The sequence below is a fragment of the Pinus tabuliformis genome, chromosome 3_2 (assembly GCF_031772625.1).
Source record: "Pinus tabuliformis cultivar Carrire ecotype Pingquan chromosome 3_2, CPIR1, whole genome shotgun sequence".
NCBI lineage: Eukaryota > Viridiplantae > Streptophyta > Pinopsida > Pinales > Pinaceae > Pinus > Pinus tabuliformis.
The window spans coordinates 902612560-902633696 of record NC_142302.1 but is presented as its reverse complement, the minus strand read 5'-3'; the positions used below and the strand labels follow the sequence as shown (position 1 = coordinate 902633696).

The 21137-nt window shown below is 38.8% G+C and overlaps 1 protein-coding gene and 1 non-coding gene across 3 annotated transcripts in view; one reads left to right on the top strand and one right to left on the bottom strand.

Moving 5' to 3' along the window:
- Positions 1 to 2538: 2538 nt before the first annotated feature.
- On the bottom strand, positions 2539 to 2639 carry LOC149183541 (U6 spliceosomal RNA). Its single transcript, XR_016257887.1, has one exon. It is a non-coding gene; the product is annotated as a U6 spliceosomal RNA (small nuclear RNA).
- An 8239-nt stretch (positions 2640 to 10878) lies between these two features.
- Positions 10879 to 21137, top strand: part of LOC149183538 (uncharacterized) — a 28683-nt gene continuing 18424 nt past the window's right edge. The window contains exons 1-3 of one of the 2 annotated variants that reach the window (XM_089417177.1): positions 10887 to 11113; positions 16801 to 16889; positions 17012 to 17379. In XM_089417177.1, coding sequence (XP_089273303.1) covers positions 11072 to 11113; positions 16801 to 16889; positions 17012 to 17165 — 285 coding nt within the window. In that variant the 5' untranslated portion in view covers positions 10887 to 11071 and the 3' untranslated portion in view covers positions 17166 to 17379. Of the gene's footprint in view, positions 11114 to 16800; positions 16890 to 17011; positions 17380 to 21137 lie in introns of those variants that run through there. The other variant, XM_089417178.1, reaches the window with a different exon arrangement.

The following is a 21137-nucleotide window of genomic DNA, read 5'->3' as shown; positions in this document are numbered from 1 at the left end:
CTGAAAAAAATTGGGGAAAGTGTTGAATGACCTTAAGTTGATCCTGCAAATTTGAGTTAGTTGGGTCCTTGAATAGGTTGTAAAAGTGGCCCATAGCCACAACCTTCACCTGATTCTGAGAGTAGTAAGAGGTACCTAAGCTATCTTGCATTTCCCATATTGAGTTCTTAATTCTTTGGTGATTTGCAAAATTATGGAAAAACTTAGCATTGTCATCCCCTTATTTGATCTAAAGGGCCCTGCTTTTAAGTCTCCATCAAACTTCACCAACTCTTAGAATTTGGGCCTTTCTTTCAGACAGGGCAACAAGTTGTTGTTTAGAGGATTCTGAGAAGCTTGTATGAAGAAACATGTCATTTGCATATCTAATGACCCTCTTAATGTTCGCCAATTCTCATCTTTTCTCTAACACATGGTTTGTTGCCCACATTTTGACTCTATGTTTGAGGATGTACATCTTGTGCATCCATGATTCCATAGCAAACATCGATCCATATTTCGATATACTATGCTAGAAAGAGTGGACCATGACATAAATGAGTCCTCCTTTAACCAATGACGATTAAATTTAATAGGGATCCTTGAGTGGACATGATGGAAGTTGAGTTGAAGAAAGATAGGAGAATGGTCAGAAATGGAATTAGAAACCACCCAGAACCTATATTTATGAATAGAAACTGCCAAGTTCTTTGCAATCAAGAAGTGATCAAGAATCTTAACTATGCCATGGACACCAGTTCTTCCATTATTCCAAGTGGCATCCATGGGAACGGGGAAAACATCAATAAGTTTGGAGTCTTGAATGATGTGAGATATGATCGGGGCAAAAGAATCAGTTCGAGCATTGTCGCCCCAAACTTCACAAACAAAGGTAGTGAAATTGAGATCACCCATTAAGAGGAGAGAGCGGTGAAAAAGAAGGCCACTCTAGAAGAACTGCACCCAAAAAGATTCTTTATTATTGTAGGGGGCATAACAATTGACAAGGATGATAGGTTGGTCCAAACCCCTAAGATGACCTTCCATAATAATCCCAACACTAGAACGATAGGGTCTGAGGTCCGCTTCCATAGGATTTCATATAATAGCTAGGCCCCCTGAGCGGCTAGAGGCGTCCGTAGTACAACGAAGCCACTCTGGGAAAGATTTGTGCAAAATATCCCTGGCCTTTTCCATAGAGACCATAGTTTCTTGAAGACAAATAATGGATGGACGGTGGCAGGTAATCAGATAGTGAAGGGCTCGATGTTTTGGGGGTCCTCTTAATCCCCCGATGTTTAGAGACATTAGAATCATGTGAAACCCTTTGAGGAGGGCATCTCTGCTCTAAGGGCCCAAGAAAATGATGGGGATGAGGTTTCCTAGTATAAATCTCCTAGACCAACCCCCTCTTTGGCCAACGATTTTTTGTTGGATTTTTTCTTGTAGGTGGTGACACTATAGAATGATGAGGGTGGGTTAATTTTTGGGTCTCAGATTCTTGTGAGGATGGGAAGGCGGGAATGGGAGAAATGAGAAGGGAGTCCCGATAAGAGGGGAAGACTGAGGGAGGAAAAAAACATGTAGAAAGGCCAGCTGAATCCTTAAGAACTGGTCGATCACTCATCGAACAAAGAGTTGAAGTGGCCGACGGAGCAAGGCGGTTGCAAATAGAACTTAGGAAAAAAGGAGATTTGAGATAACCCCCCTCCATTAATGTTGGATTGATGCAAGAGGAGGAGGAAGGTGGGGTTTGGGGGAGGGCAGTGGGGGTTATTGAGAGAAGGAAAATGTGTATGGTATGCATCATTAGGCATAGATGTCACAGAGCTTGGCTCATTATTTTGCCCATATTCAGTGGAATATAAACCTACATTCTGCAGTAATAAAGATTCTTTCGCAATGAGGGGTTGTATGTACTTATCAGAAATAACATTAAGTGGAGGGTTGACATTTCCTAAGGATGAAATGATCCTAGGAATGTTGTGTGCTACCTTTGAAGACTGAAAACCAAAATCCTCTCTCTGAAACTTGACCCCATTACAAAGTGAGGCAGAAAGCCCTCCTGATCCTTCAGTGCCATTCTATATCAAAGGGGGTATAAGAGAAGAGCGAGCCCTTTCTATTGAGGAAACCAACCTCGTAACCTCATTCCAGAAAGATGAATCTGCTGAATCACCTTTCTCCAAAATAGAGATTCCACAAGTTATGGAAAACGAAGAGGATGGGGCTTGACCCGGGAGAGTCTGATGATTTTCTCTAGTATCATTCGCCATTGTGAAATAAGACAGGGTTCCATGTTTATGATAAAGATATATTTAGCCTTTATTTAGTTGGGAGGGTTTTGTTGATCCAGATACAAAAGCCTCTTCACAGTTCTCCTTAAGGTTGGGCAGGTGACATTGAGGGCATCTAAAGGGACCTTCCAATAGTCTAGGCGCTGACAAAAAAAATGTCACCATGGTGGATTCTAAGTTTAGTTGACAACCCTAACTTATTATCCATTTCCACAAACACCCAAATAATTCTTTTATGGAAGGGCACAATGATTTATCGTCGAAAAAATGAATTCCTCGATTTGTGCATGTCATCCTTATGCAGTGCCCATGGTAATCTTCTCTATATTGTTCCAATTTTATCAGATGTCTTCGATGAAAAAAAAATTGGCACAAACCTATCTAATCAAGACATAATACATGCCAGACTTTTGAAACTTCCCATTTCTAGTGTTGAAAATGCAATAAGAAAATCCTAATTTAATTTTGTCCTTGAATTAAATTAGGAATAAAATTGTAATTCCACATCACAAGACAACTTGTACGAGTTAACTAAGTTAAATTGAATTAGTTGGCTCAGTTAATTCGATTTGAGGGTCTAACTTGAGTCATGTAGAGTGTCTCCTACATTATAAAAGCCCTGGTTGAGTCTATTTTGAGTTGTAATTAATTAATTTAGTTTAACTGAGTTAAAGTCACTTAAACTAGTTCCAACTGATGGAGGAACTAGTAGGAGGTCAGACAATGGGGTGTTGTTTCATGTGTTCAACTAGTTAATTGATGATTCACTCATAAATAACTCATGCATGTCAGATCTGAGACTTACCCAATTAAGATTGGAGTTCAGGAACAATGTACTATTAGTTGTATAATCATCTGAATTGTACAGGTGGTGCATGGAGTCAGAGGAAGGCCGATGATGATTGCACAATTCCAATTGAGGAATTTCCCTAATTAATATGGGTTAATTCCCATGGAAACAATGCAAGGAAATAGGGGCTTTGGCAACCCAAAATTTGGTTAAGTATTGGCCTAGTCTTGTCTAGGAAGTAGTGAGATAGATAGAGATAGTGCAAAGGTTTCTCAGGCTTGAGCAAAGCATTGTCCTTCTCATATTTTCTGACTAATGCAATATACAGATAGCAGGGGTTTTTAGCTATGACTTTTCTTAGGAAATCATTGTGTAATGTGTTGATTGAATTCTTTCTCTTGTATGCTTCATGATTTCGCGATCGTTTAATTGTTTCCACTTATGAGTAGAATAGATTCAAGTCTATTGTTATAGTAAATTACAATTAGCAGTTTGAATCTACAAGGAATTTCTACATGGTATCAGTGCAAGAATCACTCTAAAAGAGGAGAATACAAGTTTGTCTTTTGTAGGTGAAATCGAATTTGCAGTGTCATTCTTCAGAGTTAGCAGGATGTCGTTCTAAGGATTGAGACTCGAATATGCCCTAGAGGGTAGTTTGAGCTATATTGCTTTGAAGGATAGGATGGAGGCAGTTTTGGAAGACAACGGGCTGAAGGAATTCATAAACAAAGATATTCCTAAGCCTCTAGCAACTCATGCTCAAGATCTAGCATATTGGAGGAAATGTGTTACAAATATGAGAATGATCATACTAGAAGGAGTTCGAGATCATATTGTCTCGAACCTCCACAGGAAGGAGACTCCATATGCAATGTGGAAGGCCTTGACAAACCTATTTCAGAACAATAGTGACCACAGGAAGCTGGCACTGAAGGACAAGCTTAGGAAAATCAAGATGGAGAAGGGTGACACAATACCAAATTACTTGACCAAGTTCACCTAATGTCAGGATGAGCTTGGAAGTGTTGGTGTTACAGTTGTTGAAGGTGATTTGGTCAACCTAGCACTTTTAGGCCTTCCCAAGAGTTGGCACAGCTACCATGATTCGGTAAATGGGAGGGAGAAGCTACCAAAATGGGAGTGTTTGTGGTCCGACTTGGTGTAAGAAGAGATTCAACGGAACACCAGAGATGGATCCTCATACAAGCATGATGATGAGGAGAATTGTGCCTTAGCTGGAAAGGCAAAGAAAGGGAAGTCATCCCATTCCAAATCAGATTCTAATCACGGTGACAAGAAAAAAGAATTGTCTAAGATTAAATTTTTCACTATTATGAGCTGAGACACTATGCCACGAAGTGTCCGCACAAGAAGGTCGATAAGAAGCCCTTAGGAGGAGCGGTAGGTGAAGCTCTTGCTTCACAATTTGAGTTGGATTTCACCCTCATTGCTTGCATGGTGACATCGGTGATGGGTAGTGTGTGGTATCTAGATAGTGGAGCCTCATTCCATATGACTGACAACAAAGAATTCTTCAGTGACTTGGAGGAGAAGGACCTCCAGATGCACATCAAAATGGTATATGGTTGAAGGTATAGCGTGACTGACATCGGTACTGTTACTTTTTAAAGGGAGTCTAGTTCTCCTCTCACATTAAAAGATGTCATGTATATTCCGGGGATGAAGAATATTTTGGTTTCAATTTCTATGTTGGAGGACTGTGGCTATGATGTGATATTTAACAAAGGAAAGACTTTCCTTCGTCACATAGCCTCAGGACAAGTGAAGTGGATCAGGGTTCGAGTGAAGAACCTCTACAAATTGGATGTAGAAGATTGTGCTACTTTGAGCACAAAATCAGAGAAGGTGCAGAGCCGAGACATCGGTGAATTGTGGCATAGAATATTGGGCCACTTGCACCACAGAGCTTTGAATATCATGCAACAAATTTCTACAAGACTTCCCAAGGGTGCACTAGAGCAGAGAGATACATGCAAAGGGTGTACATTAGGGAAGTACACCAAAGCCACCTTTCATGATAAGGACAATCGAGCACAAGCGATCCTTGAAAGAGTTCACTTAGATGTGTGTGGACCGTTCTCGACAACCTCCATGGCCAAGCACATCTTTTATGTAATATTTGTAGATGATTTCTCACGTAAGTGTTGGATTTTCTTCATGCAGAAGAAAGATTAGATGTTCTCTAAATTTTGTGAATTTAAAGCACTTTTTGAGAAAGACACTGGCAGGAAAGTGAAGGCTCTCAGGAGCGATAATGGTGGAGAATATGTGTCGAATGAATTCAAGAACTTATGTGCATCAAAAGGCATTCGACGAGAATTAATAGCACCCCATAACCCACAACAGAATGGGGTGGCTGAAAGGAAGAACAAAATTATTGTGGGAGCTGCACGGGCAATGTTACATGATCAGGGCCTACCATTGCACTTGTGGGTTGAAGCATGCAACACAATTGTATATGTGTAGAACAAAAGTCCTCATTGGATTCTTGGGATGAGTACACCAAAAGAATCTTTTTCAGGTAAGAAACCAGATGTGGCACACTTTAGGATCTTTGGTTCATCAATTTACTGTCATGTTACCAAGGATGCAAGGAAAAATCTAGAACCAACAGTTGAGTTGGGCATATTTGTGGGGTACACTAATACACCTCACAACTATCGGGTGTACCTACCATCTCACAGGATGACAATGGTTTGTAGAGATGTGAAGTTCGATGAAGAGAAGGCCATGAGATGTTCCCTTGAGAGGGAGCTTCAGTTGCATGGAGATGAGGAGCTTTTAGCTCCAAAGGAAGAACCTCAGGATGATGTGGAGCAACCACATGCAAAGGAGTAGAGAGTGGAAGTAACCACTCATGCAGAGACTTCCAAAGATGGAAGGAAGTGCACCAGAGAGGCTGGCAGATTGATGCATGATGCTAGAGAGAATGTGGGAGCACCCATATCATAGCGCAAGCAGAGGAGGTCACCAGATTAGTACACTGGCTACATGGCTCTAATGAGCGAGAGTGTAAAGATTGAGCCATCCTCAAGCAGTGTAACAACCAGTATGGGTTGATGCCATAGTAGAAAAGCATGACTCCATTATCATAAGCAATATTTGGGAAGTGGTCCTAAGGCCAACAGACAAGTCAGTGGTGAGTTCCAGATGAATTTACAAGGTAAAGCAAGTAACAGATGGGAGTGTGGAGAAACACAATGCCAAATTTGTGGCCAGAGGGTTCTCTCACGTGGAGGGAATTGATTACGAGGAAATCTTTTCTCCAATAGCAAGGTAATCAAGATCTTTTACTTTAAGGATGCATACCGAATTGCATTTACAAGATCATGTAACCAAGTAACATAAACACATTAAAGAAGCAGAATTCAAAAGCAACCATGAGATCAAAGGCACAAAAACAACTTGATAATGGAGTTCACCCAATGTCGGCTATGTCCCCGGACCCTGCTCAATGTGGGGAGGCCTATTTCATTAATTGACAACGAAATCAAATTACAAGTAATTACAAAATGACACCTTATACCTCCACTTCTGGAGATGGCCTGAAAATGCAAAGCTCTGTTGCAAAAATGGGCAGCACAATTGAATTGGTTATGAGAAATCATGTCAAATGTCTATGAAGTCGACCCTGTTCTAGTTCGGTCAAAATTTGGCCCCTAGGGATCTCAAAGATTCCCTCTCAGGCTTGATTGGAGTTTGGTTGCCCAAATGATGAAACTGACTACACCACTGCGTTCCTTGTGGAAAATCGAGTAAAATGAGTATAAACTCGACCTATTTATGCTCTGGTGTATTATGAGGCTCTAAGGAATCTAAATATTCCCTAGAATATTTCCTCCATACAGATCTCAAAATCTGTGCCCAAGGGCGCACAGTTCCGACGATGGTAGGGTTCCAACTGTGTCTCACTCTTGTTGTGCTCCCTCCTTCTCCCCCTTGACGACATATATGAGTTTATATACAAAATTATGGCCATCGGTTTTGTCGACCACTTGTGGTCTAATGGTGGAAGGCCCAATTTTGGGGTCCGGACCGACCTTGTTTGTTTTATATATATAATACAATGTCGTTGCAATTTTTCCGTTGAACGACCTTTGTCGTTTGGCATTGGTTTGTGTTGATTTCGTTACTAGTGCTAGTGAACCGACCGGTGGACCCGCCGGGTGGGTACGATTCCCATCGCCAACCCGTTCAATATATGTGTGTGTGTGTGTGTGATAAGGTCGGTCGGTCGGCGGGGTTGACCGCCCCTCCGATAATTTTAAAATAATATTATTATATTACAACGACCATCATTTCCCGCCAGTTTTTTTAGGGGATATTAGGCAATTTAAGTAGGTGACAAATTCGCCTCCGTCGGTCGCCAGACCGGTCCAATTTGTCGTCGCCTCAGCGAAAATCCAACGTGCTGACTGGGCTGCCATGTGGCGCTTGCTGATTGGCCCGTACGACTAAATGGGCAGTTGATTGGGTTGCTGACATCAGTTGACACGTGTTTCCCTGTGATTGGATGTCCCTTAACCGGACGACCACATCACCCTGCTGACATTAGCAACCAAACATATGACGTCAACATCTGTACTGCTGACGTCAACATGCCAAGTGGCACTGTGGGTCCTACCTGCAAAAATTTTAGCTGTTTTTGAAAAAATTCAGCGGGCCATAACTTCATACGGTGTCTGTTTGAGGTGTTGTTCATGCCATTGGATTCAGAATGACGAACTCTTCGATTTAAGATAGGTTTCACTGAATTTCAAGGACTTTCAAAATTTTGCCTTTTAGGAACCTCCTAGATCACAAGGCACTCTTCAATCATATCTATTCTAACACTTTCAACACAGATGGGATGGAAGATACATCAGATGGATGTGAAGACAACCTTCCTCAATGAAGTGATTGAAGAAGAGGTGTACATTGAGTAGCCGGAAGTACAATGAGCAGCCAGAAGGATTTGAGACCTTCAATAGAGAGTCACATGTGTGCAGATTCAAGCGAGCGTTGTATGGATTGAAACAAGCACCTCGTGCTTAGTACACGAGGATGGACAACTATTTCACTAAGTTGGGCTTCACCAAAAGTGAAGCAGATGCAAACCTTTACCATATTGTGGTTGAAGGTAAATTGTTGATAATAGTATGATATGTTTATGATTTAATTCTAACAGGTGATGAGAAGATGGTCAAATATTGCAAAGAGGATATTACAAGATAATTCGAGATGAAGGACTTGGGGCTCATGCATTATTTCCTTGGTACGGAAGTATGGCAAGGAGATGAAGAACCATTTGTCTCCCAGGGCAAGTATGCCAACGAGATACTAAAGAAGTTCCACATGGAGAGTAGCAAACCCATGGAGACTCCTCTAGCAGGAAATTGGAGGAAGGAAGATGCTACTTCCATGAAGTAGTGGAGGCTTATTTATAGGCAACTTGTGGGTTCACTTATGTACTTGGTGAAAACACAACCAACCATATGTTTTGTAGTTAACCAACTTTGTCAAGCAATAGTTAACCCAACCAAAATTAATTGGAAGGCAACTAAACATGTGTTGAGATACCTTAGAGGCACCACTCAATTTTGTCTTTGGTATAGATGGAAAAAAGGAGTGAAGCTTCAAAGCTTCACAAATGCAGATTGGGTAGGGAGTCCATCTGACAGGAAGAGCACATCAAGGGGAATCTTCAGGATTGGGTTAGCAACAGTTTCTTGGTACAACAGGAAGAAAAGATCAATTGCACCCAGTTCGACTGAAGCAGAGTACATGGCTGTTAGTCAAGTAGCTTGTGAGGCTACCTAGATGAGGAAGATCCTTGTTGGGTTATTTGGTACAATCAGAGTTGTATCAAACTCTCCGAGAATCCAGTTTTTCATGATTGGTCAAAGCATATCGACATCGAGTATCACCATCTACGAGATTGTGTGCAGAGGAGAATCATGTTGGTGGAGTACATTCCTACAGAGGAACATGATGTAAACATCTTGACTAAGGCAATGTCAAGAGGCAAATTTGAGTTTCATAGAGGCAGGATCGGGGTAGAAGATATTCCCTTTCTTGTTGAAAGAATGTGTTGAAAATGCAACAAGAAAATCCTAATTTAATTTTGTCCTTGAATTAAATTAGCAATAATATTGTAATTCTCATCACAAGACAACTTGTACGAGTTAACTAAGTTAAATTGACTTAGTTGGTTCACTTAATTCGAGTTGAGGGTCTAACTTGAGTCATGTAGAGTGTCTCATACATTATAGGAGCCCTGGTTGAGTTTATTTTGAGTTGTAATTAATTATTTTAGTTTAACTTAGTTAAAGCCAGTTAAACTAGTTCCAACTGATGGATGAAATAGTAGGAGGTCAGACAATGGGGTGATGCTTCATGTGTTCAACCAGTTAACTGATGATTCACTCATAAATAACTCATGCATGTCAGATTTGAGAGTTACCCAGTTGAGATTAGAGTTCAGGGACAATGTACTATCCGTTGTATAATCATTCGAAGTGTACAGGTGGTGCATGCAATCAGAGGAAGGTCTATGAAGATTGCACAATTCCAATTGAGGAATTTCCCTAATTAATAACGGTTATTCCCAAGGAAACAACACACGAAAATAGGGACTTGGGTAAGCCAAAATTTGGTTAAGTATTGACTTGGGCTTGTCTAGGAAGTAGTGAGCCAGATAGATATAGTGTAGAGGTTGCTCGAGTTTGAGCAAAGCATTGTAATCGTCTCATATTTTTTGACTAATACAATATACAAATACCAGGGGTTTTTAATTGTGGCTTTTCCCAAGAAATCATTGTGTAATGTGTTGATTGAATTCTTTCTCTTGTATGCTTCATGATTTCGCGATCATTTAATTGTTTCCCACAAGAAATCATTGTGTAATGTGTTGATTGAATTCTTTTTCTTGTATGCTTAATGATTTCACGATCATTTGATTGTTTCCAATGATGAGTAGAGTAGATTTAACTCTATTAATTTAATAATTAAAATTAGTAATTTAAATCTACAAAGAATTTTTACATCTAACCTATTGACATGTTAAATAAATTAAAAATTAATATATACATCATTTAAATTGTACAAATCCAATATATTATCTAAATTCAATATACCATTACTACACTTACACATAATTTATATAAAAAAAAAAATAAAAAAATATAAAATAATAATAGTAAATCACCTCATCCATCCACACCATAAATCACAGTTGCATATATCATGAAACACCAATAATATATCTCTATCATATAATGCCTAGAAATAACTTTTTAGGATTATAAAGTCTCCTCTCCTTTAAATATAATATTTGAAATTTACTTAGATAGAAATTTGAATAAATTTCTTTTACTAAATATTACACATTACACGGATTTCCTACAACGTTTTTCTAAAAATTAAAGACACATGAAAACACACAGATCTCATACAACGTTTTCTTTGTGGACTGTTACACCTACTTTTCAAGGTGACATGATTACCAACTCCACATTGAATTTGAATCCTACTTGAAGACCAAGAGAACTTCAGCCAACAATTACACCCTCTTAACAGTAGCAACAAAAAAGCCACACCACATTGAATTTGAATCCTACTTGAAGACTAAGAGAACTTCAGCCAACAACCACACCCTCTTAACAGTAGCAACAAAAAAGGCACAAGGGCTGTAACAGTTCTCGCCCTGGCCCCATGGGAATATACCGATACCTCGGAAGATTCCATTCATGCAACCGTCCTCCACAAATAACCATATTTAAAACAAAATACAGACCATTTCAATGGGGAAAGCAACCGTGTATAGCTGGCGTTTCGGGGAACGCGCATTGAGTTACTAATCCCCAAACGCCTATAAAAGTCAAAGGAGAGGGCCGAAAATTAATATCTCTATATCGCAGCGCTTGGATTGTGGGTGTCTGGTTTTCTACAAGCTCAAGGGTTGTCCGCTGCGGATCTGTCATTTCCCTGCTGCAGATCGCCCATGGCTTCCGCGTCCGCGTTCAAACGATGGCTCAGGCCCGAGGTTTGTCTTGTTTAATAAATCCTCCTTTGGTGTTTTCTGTTTTCTGTTTCAGTTTTTTTTCTTCGCCGATTGGTGTATCTGAGATGGCATATATGATTGGGTTATGCATGGTATTCGTGAGGTTTTAGATGTGAGTGGTGTTATTTTTTGGTTTATTTTCTGAGAGTGATTCAGCTTAAGCCATCTTCTAACGTTTTAGGGAAGGATTCTGCGAGGATCTGATTCTGGGTTTCTTTATAGAATATTAGGCTCGACGATGTGGGGATTTTAGGAATATGGGTGACCCGGATCTAGATTGTAGAGTAATCTTATTCAGTAAAATAGAGTAACATGATTTGATTGGTCGATTTTGGTTATATATTCAAATCTGGAAGAACAGAGTAACAATAAAATAACGGCATCAAAAGATCATTTATCCTTTAAAAAAATAATTTTTAGATACCATTTTTGATTATATATCCACCTTTAAAAGTTTCTAATCATGAAACCACTTTTAACGTTTTTAATGACCCCAATGAGCCTGTGCACTCTATTAATCACTCTTCTTGAAGAGGAGTGAACATTACAAGCTCATTAATCCGTCTTTGTGTGCACTGAAGTCAAGTTAGTTCTTACCCGCATGGTTGTTGACCAATACTTAGTTTATATATTTTTATTATGACATCGACAGTAAAAAAAAAATCTTGATGAATTTACAAAGAATTATACCAGATTTTATCAAAAGCTTACCTAAATTTCTATGATTTTCTAAACAAATTTGAAAACAAATTTGAAACCCTATTAGAGTAAAACCTGATGACTTCTTCTTTATATGATTTTTTCCCAATTAGGTCAACCAAAGATCTCTAATGGAGACCGTGGCATGAGCTGCTTATCGATGACTTTGTCTTATATCATTGCTTCCTATGAAGAAGTGGGATTATTACATATCATTGCTTCGTATGAAGAAGTGGGATTATTACTTTCTTGATTAGTTGTTGGAAGCATCGATAACTTTGTCTTGATATCCTTCTTCCTAGGAAGAAGTGGGATTATTACTTGTCTTAAGCATTTCTTGAAAAATGGTTAGGCAATCAATCCTCAGTTAATAAGCCTGCCCCCTTATAATACGCCTGTATTCTAATGGAAGACTGCCAAGATAGGAGGAGCCCCATGTAATAATCACCAGTGAGTTTTGCCATGGTTCTGTTCATTCTTTCTATTTTTTCTTTTCTCTTCAAAGGCACTGGTTGCAGAGAAGTGTCATGTATTTGGGTTGCTTTCTATTTAATATCCTTTACTTTACAAGTAGAAGTGAATATAAAGGGGATTACACTGCAATCAATTGCTCTATTTCCCCTCAGTTGATCACATGAATAACTAAAGAACACCACGATACAGTGGGTATCCTCAATATACCAAAATAAATCAGTGGCTTACATGCCAAGAATATATAGGAATGTGTTTTAGATTAACTTTCCCCACACCAAAGCCATAATCGTAGGAACAGAACCCCACTTGCTAACCATCAATATGGGATATGTTATTCTGAAGAGGGTGCGCACTGCGGAGAAACAACCTTAACTTTTTTATCCCTGTTGAAGCTCAATAAACAACGAAAAACGCCCACTGAATTTCTTTTTTAGGTTAAAACAGATCTTCAGAAAATCTGGGGCAAAAAATTTCTGTAGCAGCTCCAAGACAGAAGCACTAACTCAAACAAACTAGAGACAACAAACACAAGTATGCGCAACCTTCGATGTGCAAAATTCCTGACCTGAAACATGCTTTAGTCAAAACTCAGATTGAGATCCTCCTTTTTTCTCGAACAGACTTAGGAATCAACAATTCTTCGCTCCTTTAATGGGTGAAAATAAATTGATCTCTGCAACGAGTTTTAGCGCTAATGGTTAATGCTGCGGAGACTCAATGCCACAGCTTTGATAAAGTTTAGAATGCTGTGGCGATTAGGATTCCACACAATGATCACTTGAACAACCCATGAACAAAAAGATATAGCACGTGTTATCAATATCGAAAATAAATCCGTACATCATATGAATTATGATAATTCACATTATTACAAATGGGGGCTATAACTCCACTAAGCGTGACTCATAAGCGGCATTAATGACCAATAAGAGGCGACTAAGTTTTAAGCATTTGGGAATTTAAAGAGACTGAAATTTATAATCTTTCCAGTTTTTTCTTAGCAGTGGCTTCAATGACAGCTTGGTGGGACTGGAAGGTAACATTGGACACGAGCTAGTTATTGATTAGGTACAAACTTAGCTATTAAGTAGACATTTTGGCAAAATGCTGGAATATCTGCTTTTTGATGGATGGTTAAAAGGTGATTGGAATGACCATAAGAAGCGGACGTTTACTGGTTCTGAGAGCTATAAATTTAAGCTCTATCATCTTGGTGGGTTTTTGGCGGTCGAGCTGACTGGTGAATTGGAATAGTTGCATTTTGTGTTATCCATGTCTTTTGGGTTTCAGTTAAAAGAGAAACAGTTGGGGAAATATATTGGCACAAGAAAATAAAACACTAAAATAACCAGCAATGTAACTCTCCACCTGCATATATATCCATTTTTCGGGATGCCTTCAAGAGATTGTTTATGAGAGTAAAAACTCTCTCTAAACAAAATATTTGGTGTATGTTTGGTTTTATTAAATTTTTAAGAGATTATATATATGTCTTTCGGATCAATCACATTATTAAGATTAATCCGAAAATATATATCTACATTATAGATCGCAAAAGTCTTAAATCTAAAATAACTTCATGAAAGCAAAACTCTCTCCAGTGCATATTAGTTAGTACATGCTTTGTTTTATTAGTTCATATCATACCTATAATATAGGAAAATTCACAGTAGTTACGCATCATTGGTTCATTTAGTGTTTTGCAACTGTAAGTGAAAGCATACTGTTAATAAACCTAAAATTGCATAAGTGCTCTTGTAGGCTTGTTTGAAGTATAACTACTTGTTGGTGGATGTAGCCTTGTCGGGTGGACTTGTAACTTGAACTTTGACCGGCTCTTCGGAGTATTAACTACAACTAAGCTTTGTCTGGCTATTAGGGATATCATCCTTATCTTTATCTATGACTCCTTGGTGGATGACCCTTGTTTAACATCCAACCTGGCATGCAGACGGGCTAAACTTTTAATTATGTAGCTTATTTCATTCATGGTTGTGAAACTGTAAATGAAAGCACAGTGCTTTTGTGGGCTTGTTGAAGTATATAACTACTTTTTGGTGGATGTAGTGTGGACTTATAAGGTAAGTCGAATTTTGACTGGCCCTTCGGGGTATTATCCCGGACTGAATTGTCTGGCTATTAGGGATATCATTCTTGATCTTTATCCATGACTCCTACGTGAATGACGCTCGTTTAACATCCTACATGGCATGCAGACAGGCCAAACTTTTAATTATGTAGCTTGTCGTAGATTGCTTTTTATGGTCGATGTTTTTGTCTCTCTCTCTGAGCTTATTATTAATGTAGTTTCTACGGGGCTCGGTATAGCCTATACTATCTTAAGCGAAGTGCTAATGCTAAATGCCATTTCATTTACCTTAAAATGGTAACCTTGTAACTGCCTGTTTCACCTACAATTAAATGCAATTTTAACTATCAGGCATAATCCAATTTCAACTACCAGGCAGGACTGGTTCAACCATATATAACAAGGTAATGAAGGGAGTTGAAATGGATTTTGCAAGCGAAAAACTAATGTGCTGTTTTAGAATTCTTCTAAGATGTGTGTATCCTGTGAGTTTTACGTTGAAATCTATTTTTTTGACATGCAAATCTATAGAGAAGTAGTGGGATGTTGTGAATTTCAAGTAGGTAATGGGTCAAGTCCCTGAGCTGGCTGCCTCTGTGAATATTATACAACTTGCTCTGTTTCTGCTAGATTGCCAAAACTGCAATTGGCCAATTTATTCCAAGTGAAGTGCCTAATCGATTTCCAATTTCCAATTACCAAGGAAGGAAAGTGCCTGGACAGATTTCTTGAAATATGCATTTTATTGAAAAAAATGTGACGAGATGACCAGGGAATTGGAATGTATTTTTGTGAGATATTAGTTTTATAGCTCGGTTACACCGGAATGACTACCAACAGGTGGGAAACCTGTTCCAATGGTTCCCGTGCTCCTGGGAACTTTGAAACTGTACGGGAACATTACCTTTTCAGCGGGAGTTGCCTAGAGAAAGTTCTGGGAGCTTTGAAGACTGAATATTATACAACTTGCTCTGTTTCTGCTAAATTGCCAAAACTACAGTCAGCCAATTTATATTCCAAGTGAAATGCCTAACAGATTTCCAAGTACCGATGAGAGAAAGTGCCCAGACAGATTTCTTGAAATATGCATTTTATTGGAAAAAATGTAACAAGATGACCAGGGAATTGGAATGTATTTTTGTGGGATATTAGTTTTATAGCTCTTTTACACCGGAATGGCTACCAACAGGTGGGAAACTTGTTCCAATGGTTCCCGGGCTCCCGGGAGCTTTGGAACTGTACGGGAACATTACCTTTTCAGGGGGGGCTGCCTGGGGAAAGTTCCGGGAGCTTTGAAGACTGATTTTTTTGGAGTTCCGGCATTCCTTGGGGTTGGGGAGTACCAAGCCTGTAGAGAAATATGCTGAACTGCTCCAAAACATTAGCCTATGTTGAAACATTAGCAGGAAGAAAGCCCAAAGTCATTCTTGACGCCAATGTCCTTAATTGAGAAACTGGAGCAATCTCTTGATGGGTTAAGGCAGCGTGTGGTACCTTGATGTAAGGGCGATATCTGGAATGTCATGCTGATGAGTATTCCTTTTGCTGTTTAATATTTATGTATATATATCACAGAAGATTTTGCGTGCATATTGTATGTGGCAGTCAATGCTTAAACATAGAGTTGTTTTTTCCTTTAAGAGAAATGATAATAAACTTGACATTTTATATATATAAAAGAGAGACTCAAAGAGAATGAGAGATTATATATTTAAATTAATTTTAATATTGGAATATTTTGATTGAATATTAATTTTGATTATTATATAAATTATATAATTTAAAAAATATTTTTTATTTTTATATATATATATTTTTAATATATAAAATTCCCATACCCAAGTTCACAATGTTCCCATGTTCCAGAAACTCATGTAACATAGTTTTTCCCATGTTCCAGAAACTCGTGTTGGGGTTCCAAAAACTCATGCAACATAGTTTTTCTTCCCATGTTCGAGAAACTCGTGTTTTTCTTCCCATGTTCAAGAAACTCGTGTTGGACGTGGAAACTCATGCAACATAGTTTTATAGTGTATAGTTTAGAAGCTATGTTGGACCCAGTTTCCAGGACGGGGAGCATCGTTTGGATTGCAATGGTGTTCTTATTTAGCATTTGTACTAGGGCCAAGATCTTTAATTGCTTTCATATACAAACGTCTTTAGTTATTTAAAGTCTATATGCAGCTGTGCAATCTATATGCAGCTGTGCAATGCTGCCCCTTCAGAATATGTTTACCTGTTATGATGTTCCGATGTAACTTATTTGTTACTGAGATCTTGAAGCTGTATGCTGCAGATTGGTGTGGCATGCAGCGTTCTTTTTATGTTGTAAATGTTTATACTTAGTGTTAGGCTATCATTTTTGAAATGAATTAATTTATGATTTGATGGATATTTGCGATTCCAGGCCTATCCCATATTTGCTGCCACTGGTATAGCTGTTTCCATGTGTTGCTTCCAGCTGACTCGAAATTTGTTCACGAATCCAGAAGTGAGGTATCTAGGCTTCCGGATTTTGGATTTTACGTGTTTTTCTGGAATTTTGGATTTTATGTTTTTTTCTTTCTTTCATGTATATTCATTTGCATCTAAGTTTGTTTTGTTTTATTTATATATAGAGTACTCAAAGAGAACCGAGCAGCAGGAATACTTGACAACTTTGAGGAAGGAGAGAATTATGCTGAGCATAAACTCAGGAAATTTGTTCGCAATAAATCCCCTGAGATCATGCCTTCCATAAACAAGTACTTCACTGAGTCTAAGAGTTCATGATTCTCTGAGACTGAGTGATTGTTATTTTTTTCGTGGTAAACATTGTTCGATAACAAACTACCATGTTTGACTCTGGATATGATTCTGGACAATATTCTTCAAATTAAAACACAATCTATAAACTAGTATCATTAATTGGAAACGATGCTATGTTGACGTGATGCAAAATTGTAGTCATATTTCTTTTCCACTGAGTGAATAATTTCATTTTTAATGTACTGATTCATTAAATGTATGGGATTGTATAGATTTTTTATTATTTTGACTCAAATTTTTTTAATAGTGATTTAACAATCTTAAGTGTATATGAATCCAAATAAATTGTAGAGCATTGAGGAAATACAGTTCAAATAGATGAGGTTGAATTTGCTTCAAGAATAAGTGCGTTCATGAGTGACTGGCTTTGGTTGATAAATGCATCTCTGATTGGTTATTTATTGGAATTGTGAACTAGTGCATGGATAAACCCTTCATGTTTTCAAAATGACAACTTAATAATAATATCATTTAGAATGAACTTCACATTGCTTGTAACAACATTATTTGTTATGCCCTCGTGATAATGCACTTTATTGGCAGGGAATATAGTAATTGCACAATATTACTGCACATTAGGGTTGGTTCCAAGTTTTAGAATTTTTAATTATTAAAATGAATTTTGATTAATTTTTAATTAGCTGAGCAGAGTGATGGGAAATAGTATGTTGTTTAGAGGTGATTATTATAAAAACACAATTAAAAAAACATGCTGTGTGACTTTGCATTAATAGTTCATTCAAATTGATCTTATGCGTTCCAGCCTTCCCAGCCTGCCAGATTTAACAGAGGTAGACCCCCTCCTGATACGTAACGCTTGCGGCTCTAACATACATTGTATCTATCCGCGTCTGTTCATGTTTCAATGATCAAGGTTTCTCGACAGAACATATATTAACAATGCACACGAGCCATTAATTTTTCGCTCGTTTCGTTTTGTAATGGGTAATATCCACACAATCTATATGTTCCATCCTCGTTGTAACGGGTATTATGGAGGGCAATAGTGTTACGATGTTTGTTTGTTGTTCCTCATTTTCAGATTTGGTTAGACAAAATTGATTAAGTTAGAAATCGGGGAAATTGTAATTTTAAATTGTTAAGTGACAAGTCTATTAAATTTGCATGTTTACAAATTTTTCAAGTTTTCACTGCAAATCATATCACCAGATTCATTTAGACTACATTTCGTATCCCTGTAGGACCATCTACAGGATAATGCTCACTGGAAATAGGTCAACACAGCATGAACACATTTATAGCTTATGCATCATACATCCAGTATGTGACTGCGGCGGTGGGGTCAATACATCTATAACATAGAAACATTGGGCATTCTCCGATAATCGGATCAACACATCCATAACATATACGATGCCTCCATGACCCTGCGAATGTATATGCTATGGATGTGTTGCCCCGCAGGCAAGATGTAGGATACATATCCATATGGATGTGTTGCCCCGCAAGCTAGATGTAGGGCGGTGGGGTCAATACATCTATAACATATAAACATTACATCTATAACGTATAAACAATGGCACTGTCCATAACATCGGGTCAACTCATCCATAACATGTCCATAACATCGGGTCAACACATCCATAACATAATACCATGCCGCCATAACCCTGTGAAGGCAAGATGTAGGATACATATCCATATGGATGTGTTGAGGGTGGATTCATGGCAGGGTTTTTGCTGGTGGATTCATGTCCATGGGTTTTTGAGGGTGCTGAATCCATATATACCGTAGTAAAAAAAACGGTTTTAACAACACAAATCAAAATTTGGCCATAATTTCTTTTGCTGTATTTCAGCGGATTTATCAAGATTTAGTGACAAATTTTTGGCCACAATTTCTTTTGCTGTGTTTCAGTGGATTTATCAAGATTTAGTGACAAATTGGCCACAATTTCTTTTGCTGTATTCCAGCAGATTTATCAAGATTTAGTGACAATTTTTTCGTTGAATTCTGGCCAGAAATCTGCCGGAAACTCCAAAACATTGCACTTGACTACTCCCATGCTTGATGTAAGATACATATGCTATGGATGTGTTAATGCTGTGTTGATGTATGCCATAGGAGCATCATCCATCCGATGATGAAAGAGTCTGCCGGATGGACGGATGGATAGCGCATGTGTTGATGCTGTGTTGATATATGCCCTGGGAACATCATCCGATGGGAGCATCATCGGATGGGGGAGCATCATCGGACTGAAAGAGTGCCGGATGGATAGCGCTCGCTGTCACGGTTTTCGTAATAAATCTAAAAAAGTTAAGTATGAAACCATCCACGTCTCTGCTAACCAATGCCAATAAACATATCCTCTTCAATGCACTTACCGAGGAAGACTGTGCGGGTCTTATTCTGGTGTCCCCCCTGTGCTGCTTCTGCGACTGCTTCTCAAAAGCGCGAGATGGAATCTGAGAAGCTCATTCTCGAGATTGGTAGGAGAATAATGAAACTTCAGCTTCGATCCAGCAAAATTTCATCTTTTACTATTCCTTTGCCAACTACCGTTCCTCCGTGCATTGATATTTGCTGTTACTCCTGTGGATGAGGCTACTATTGTTTGCTACTCCATGCCTATTACGCAAATACAAACTCCAATAACCATTGCTGCTATTGCTGAAGAAATCACATTTACTCAAACTTATTCCTCCGTCCTTGTCCCACTGTAATTCTCTCCACGAGTAAGAGAGAACCCTCAATATTACCTCCCTCATAACATTCCTTTACCCCCTTCTTTTTTATTACCACACTTGTGAATAAATCCCCACATTAGGGTCGTGATGGTCCTGTCCATGCTCCATCTATGAGATTTCGAGACCTGTTTCTGATAACCCACTTCATCAAAGGGGTTCTTGCAGTTTACTTAACACTTTTCCCTGTGGGTGTCTACCATCTCGGTATCTGCAGACGCAGGCTTATTATTCTCATCGTCTAATGTGGCAGGGGAAACTTTGGTATCATTCCTGTTCTCTCTATAGACACAAACTTGATCTCATTCATTCCTGGCTTTGGCTTTTGGCTTTTCCACTATTTTCTTCCTTCGCCTACGAGACAGAAGAGTCCGAGTAGTAATACCAAAGTCTTCCAATGATCCACCTAGCTGGTTGGTATCCGCGTCACCGTGAAGCTTAAAGGGCTCTGCTAAAAATTGATTTTTCGAAGATCCAATGGCAGATTCTACATGCCCAACAATCGGCTAAGCCAACAATTTCCCACTTAAAAGACCTTCCCAAGAAGCTCTCGGTTCCTCCCATCACCCATGAATGCCTTAAATCCTCCCAGCAAGTCCTACCAATATCAAATAGAAAACCTTGGGTTATCATCACGGGAAGGTTTGGCATCATCAAATATCTCATACATTATGCCAGTGGGCAGCATATTCTGGCATTGTGGGTGAAGATGTTTGCGAGCCTGACGGATTCTTTTCCTAACCATGTCCATTGACCAAAATGTTCTAGCATTATACTTGGAATCACCATCTTCATCTGTGGTTGGGAACAGGGTTTGGGGTTTTCTTTTTGTTTCCCTCAGAATCATTGTGGCCGTTTTGTGCCTAGTGATCTATGTGGGATTTCATTGTTCTAGCAAACCCTCCCTTGTAATTTTCTTTCGGTGCCCAGAAAATCGATGTTCTATGGGCTCCCTTTGAAGAAACCTTCAGCACACTTTTTGGCTGGGAGGGTTCATTAGTAAAGCCATGATGGAAAATAAAGGCAGACAAGGTTACCTTTCATAGATCTTCCCTAGAAATAAGAGAAATAGCTCAACCCTAGATCTTCCATGTCTCCAGTTGGTCCCATCTGGCTTTGCTATTGTGCGACTGTGAAATCAGGAATATTAGCATGGCTGTTGTGCGAGACTACCATTCACCATCCAAAAATGGTGTCAAATGCAATTTTGTGTCCGGAGTATCTTAT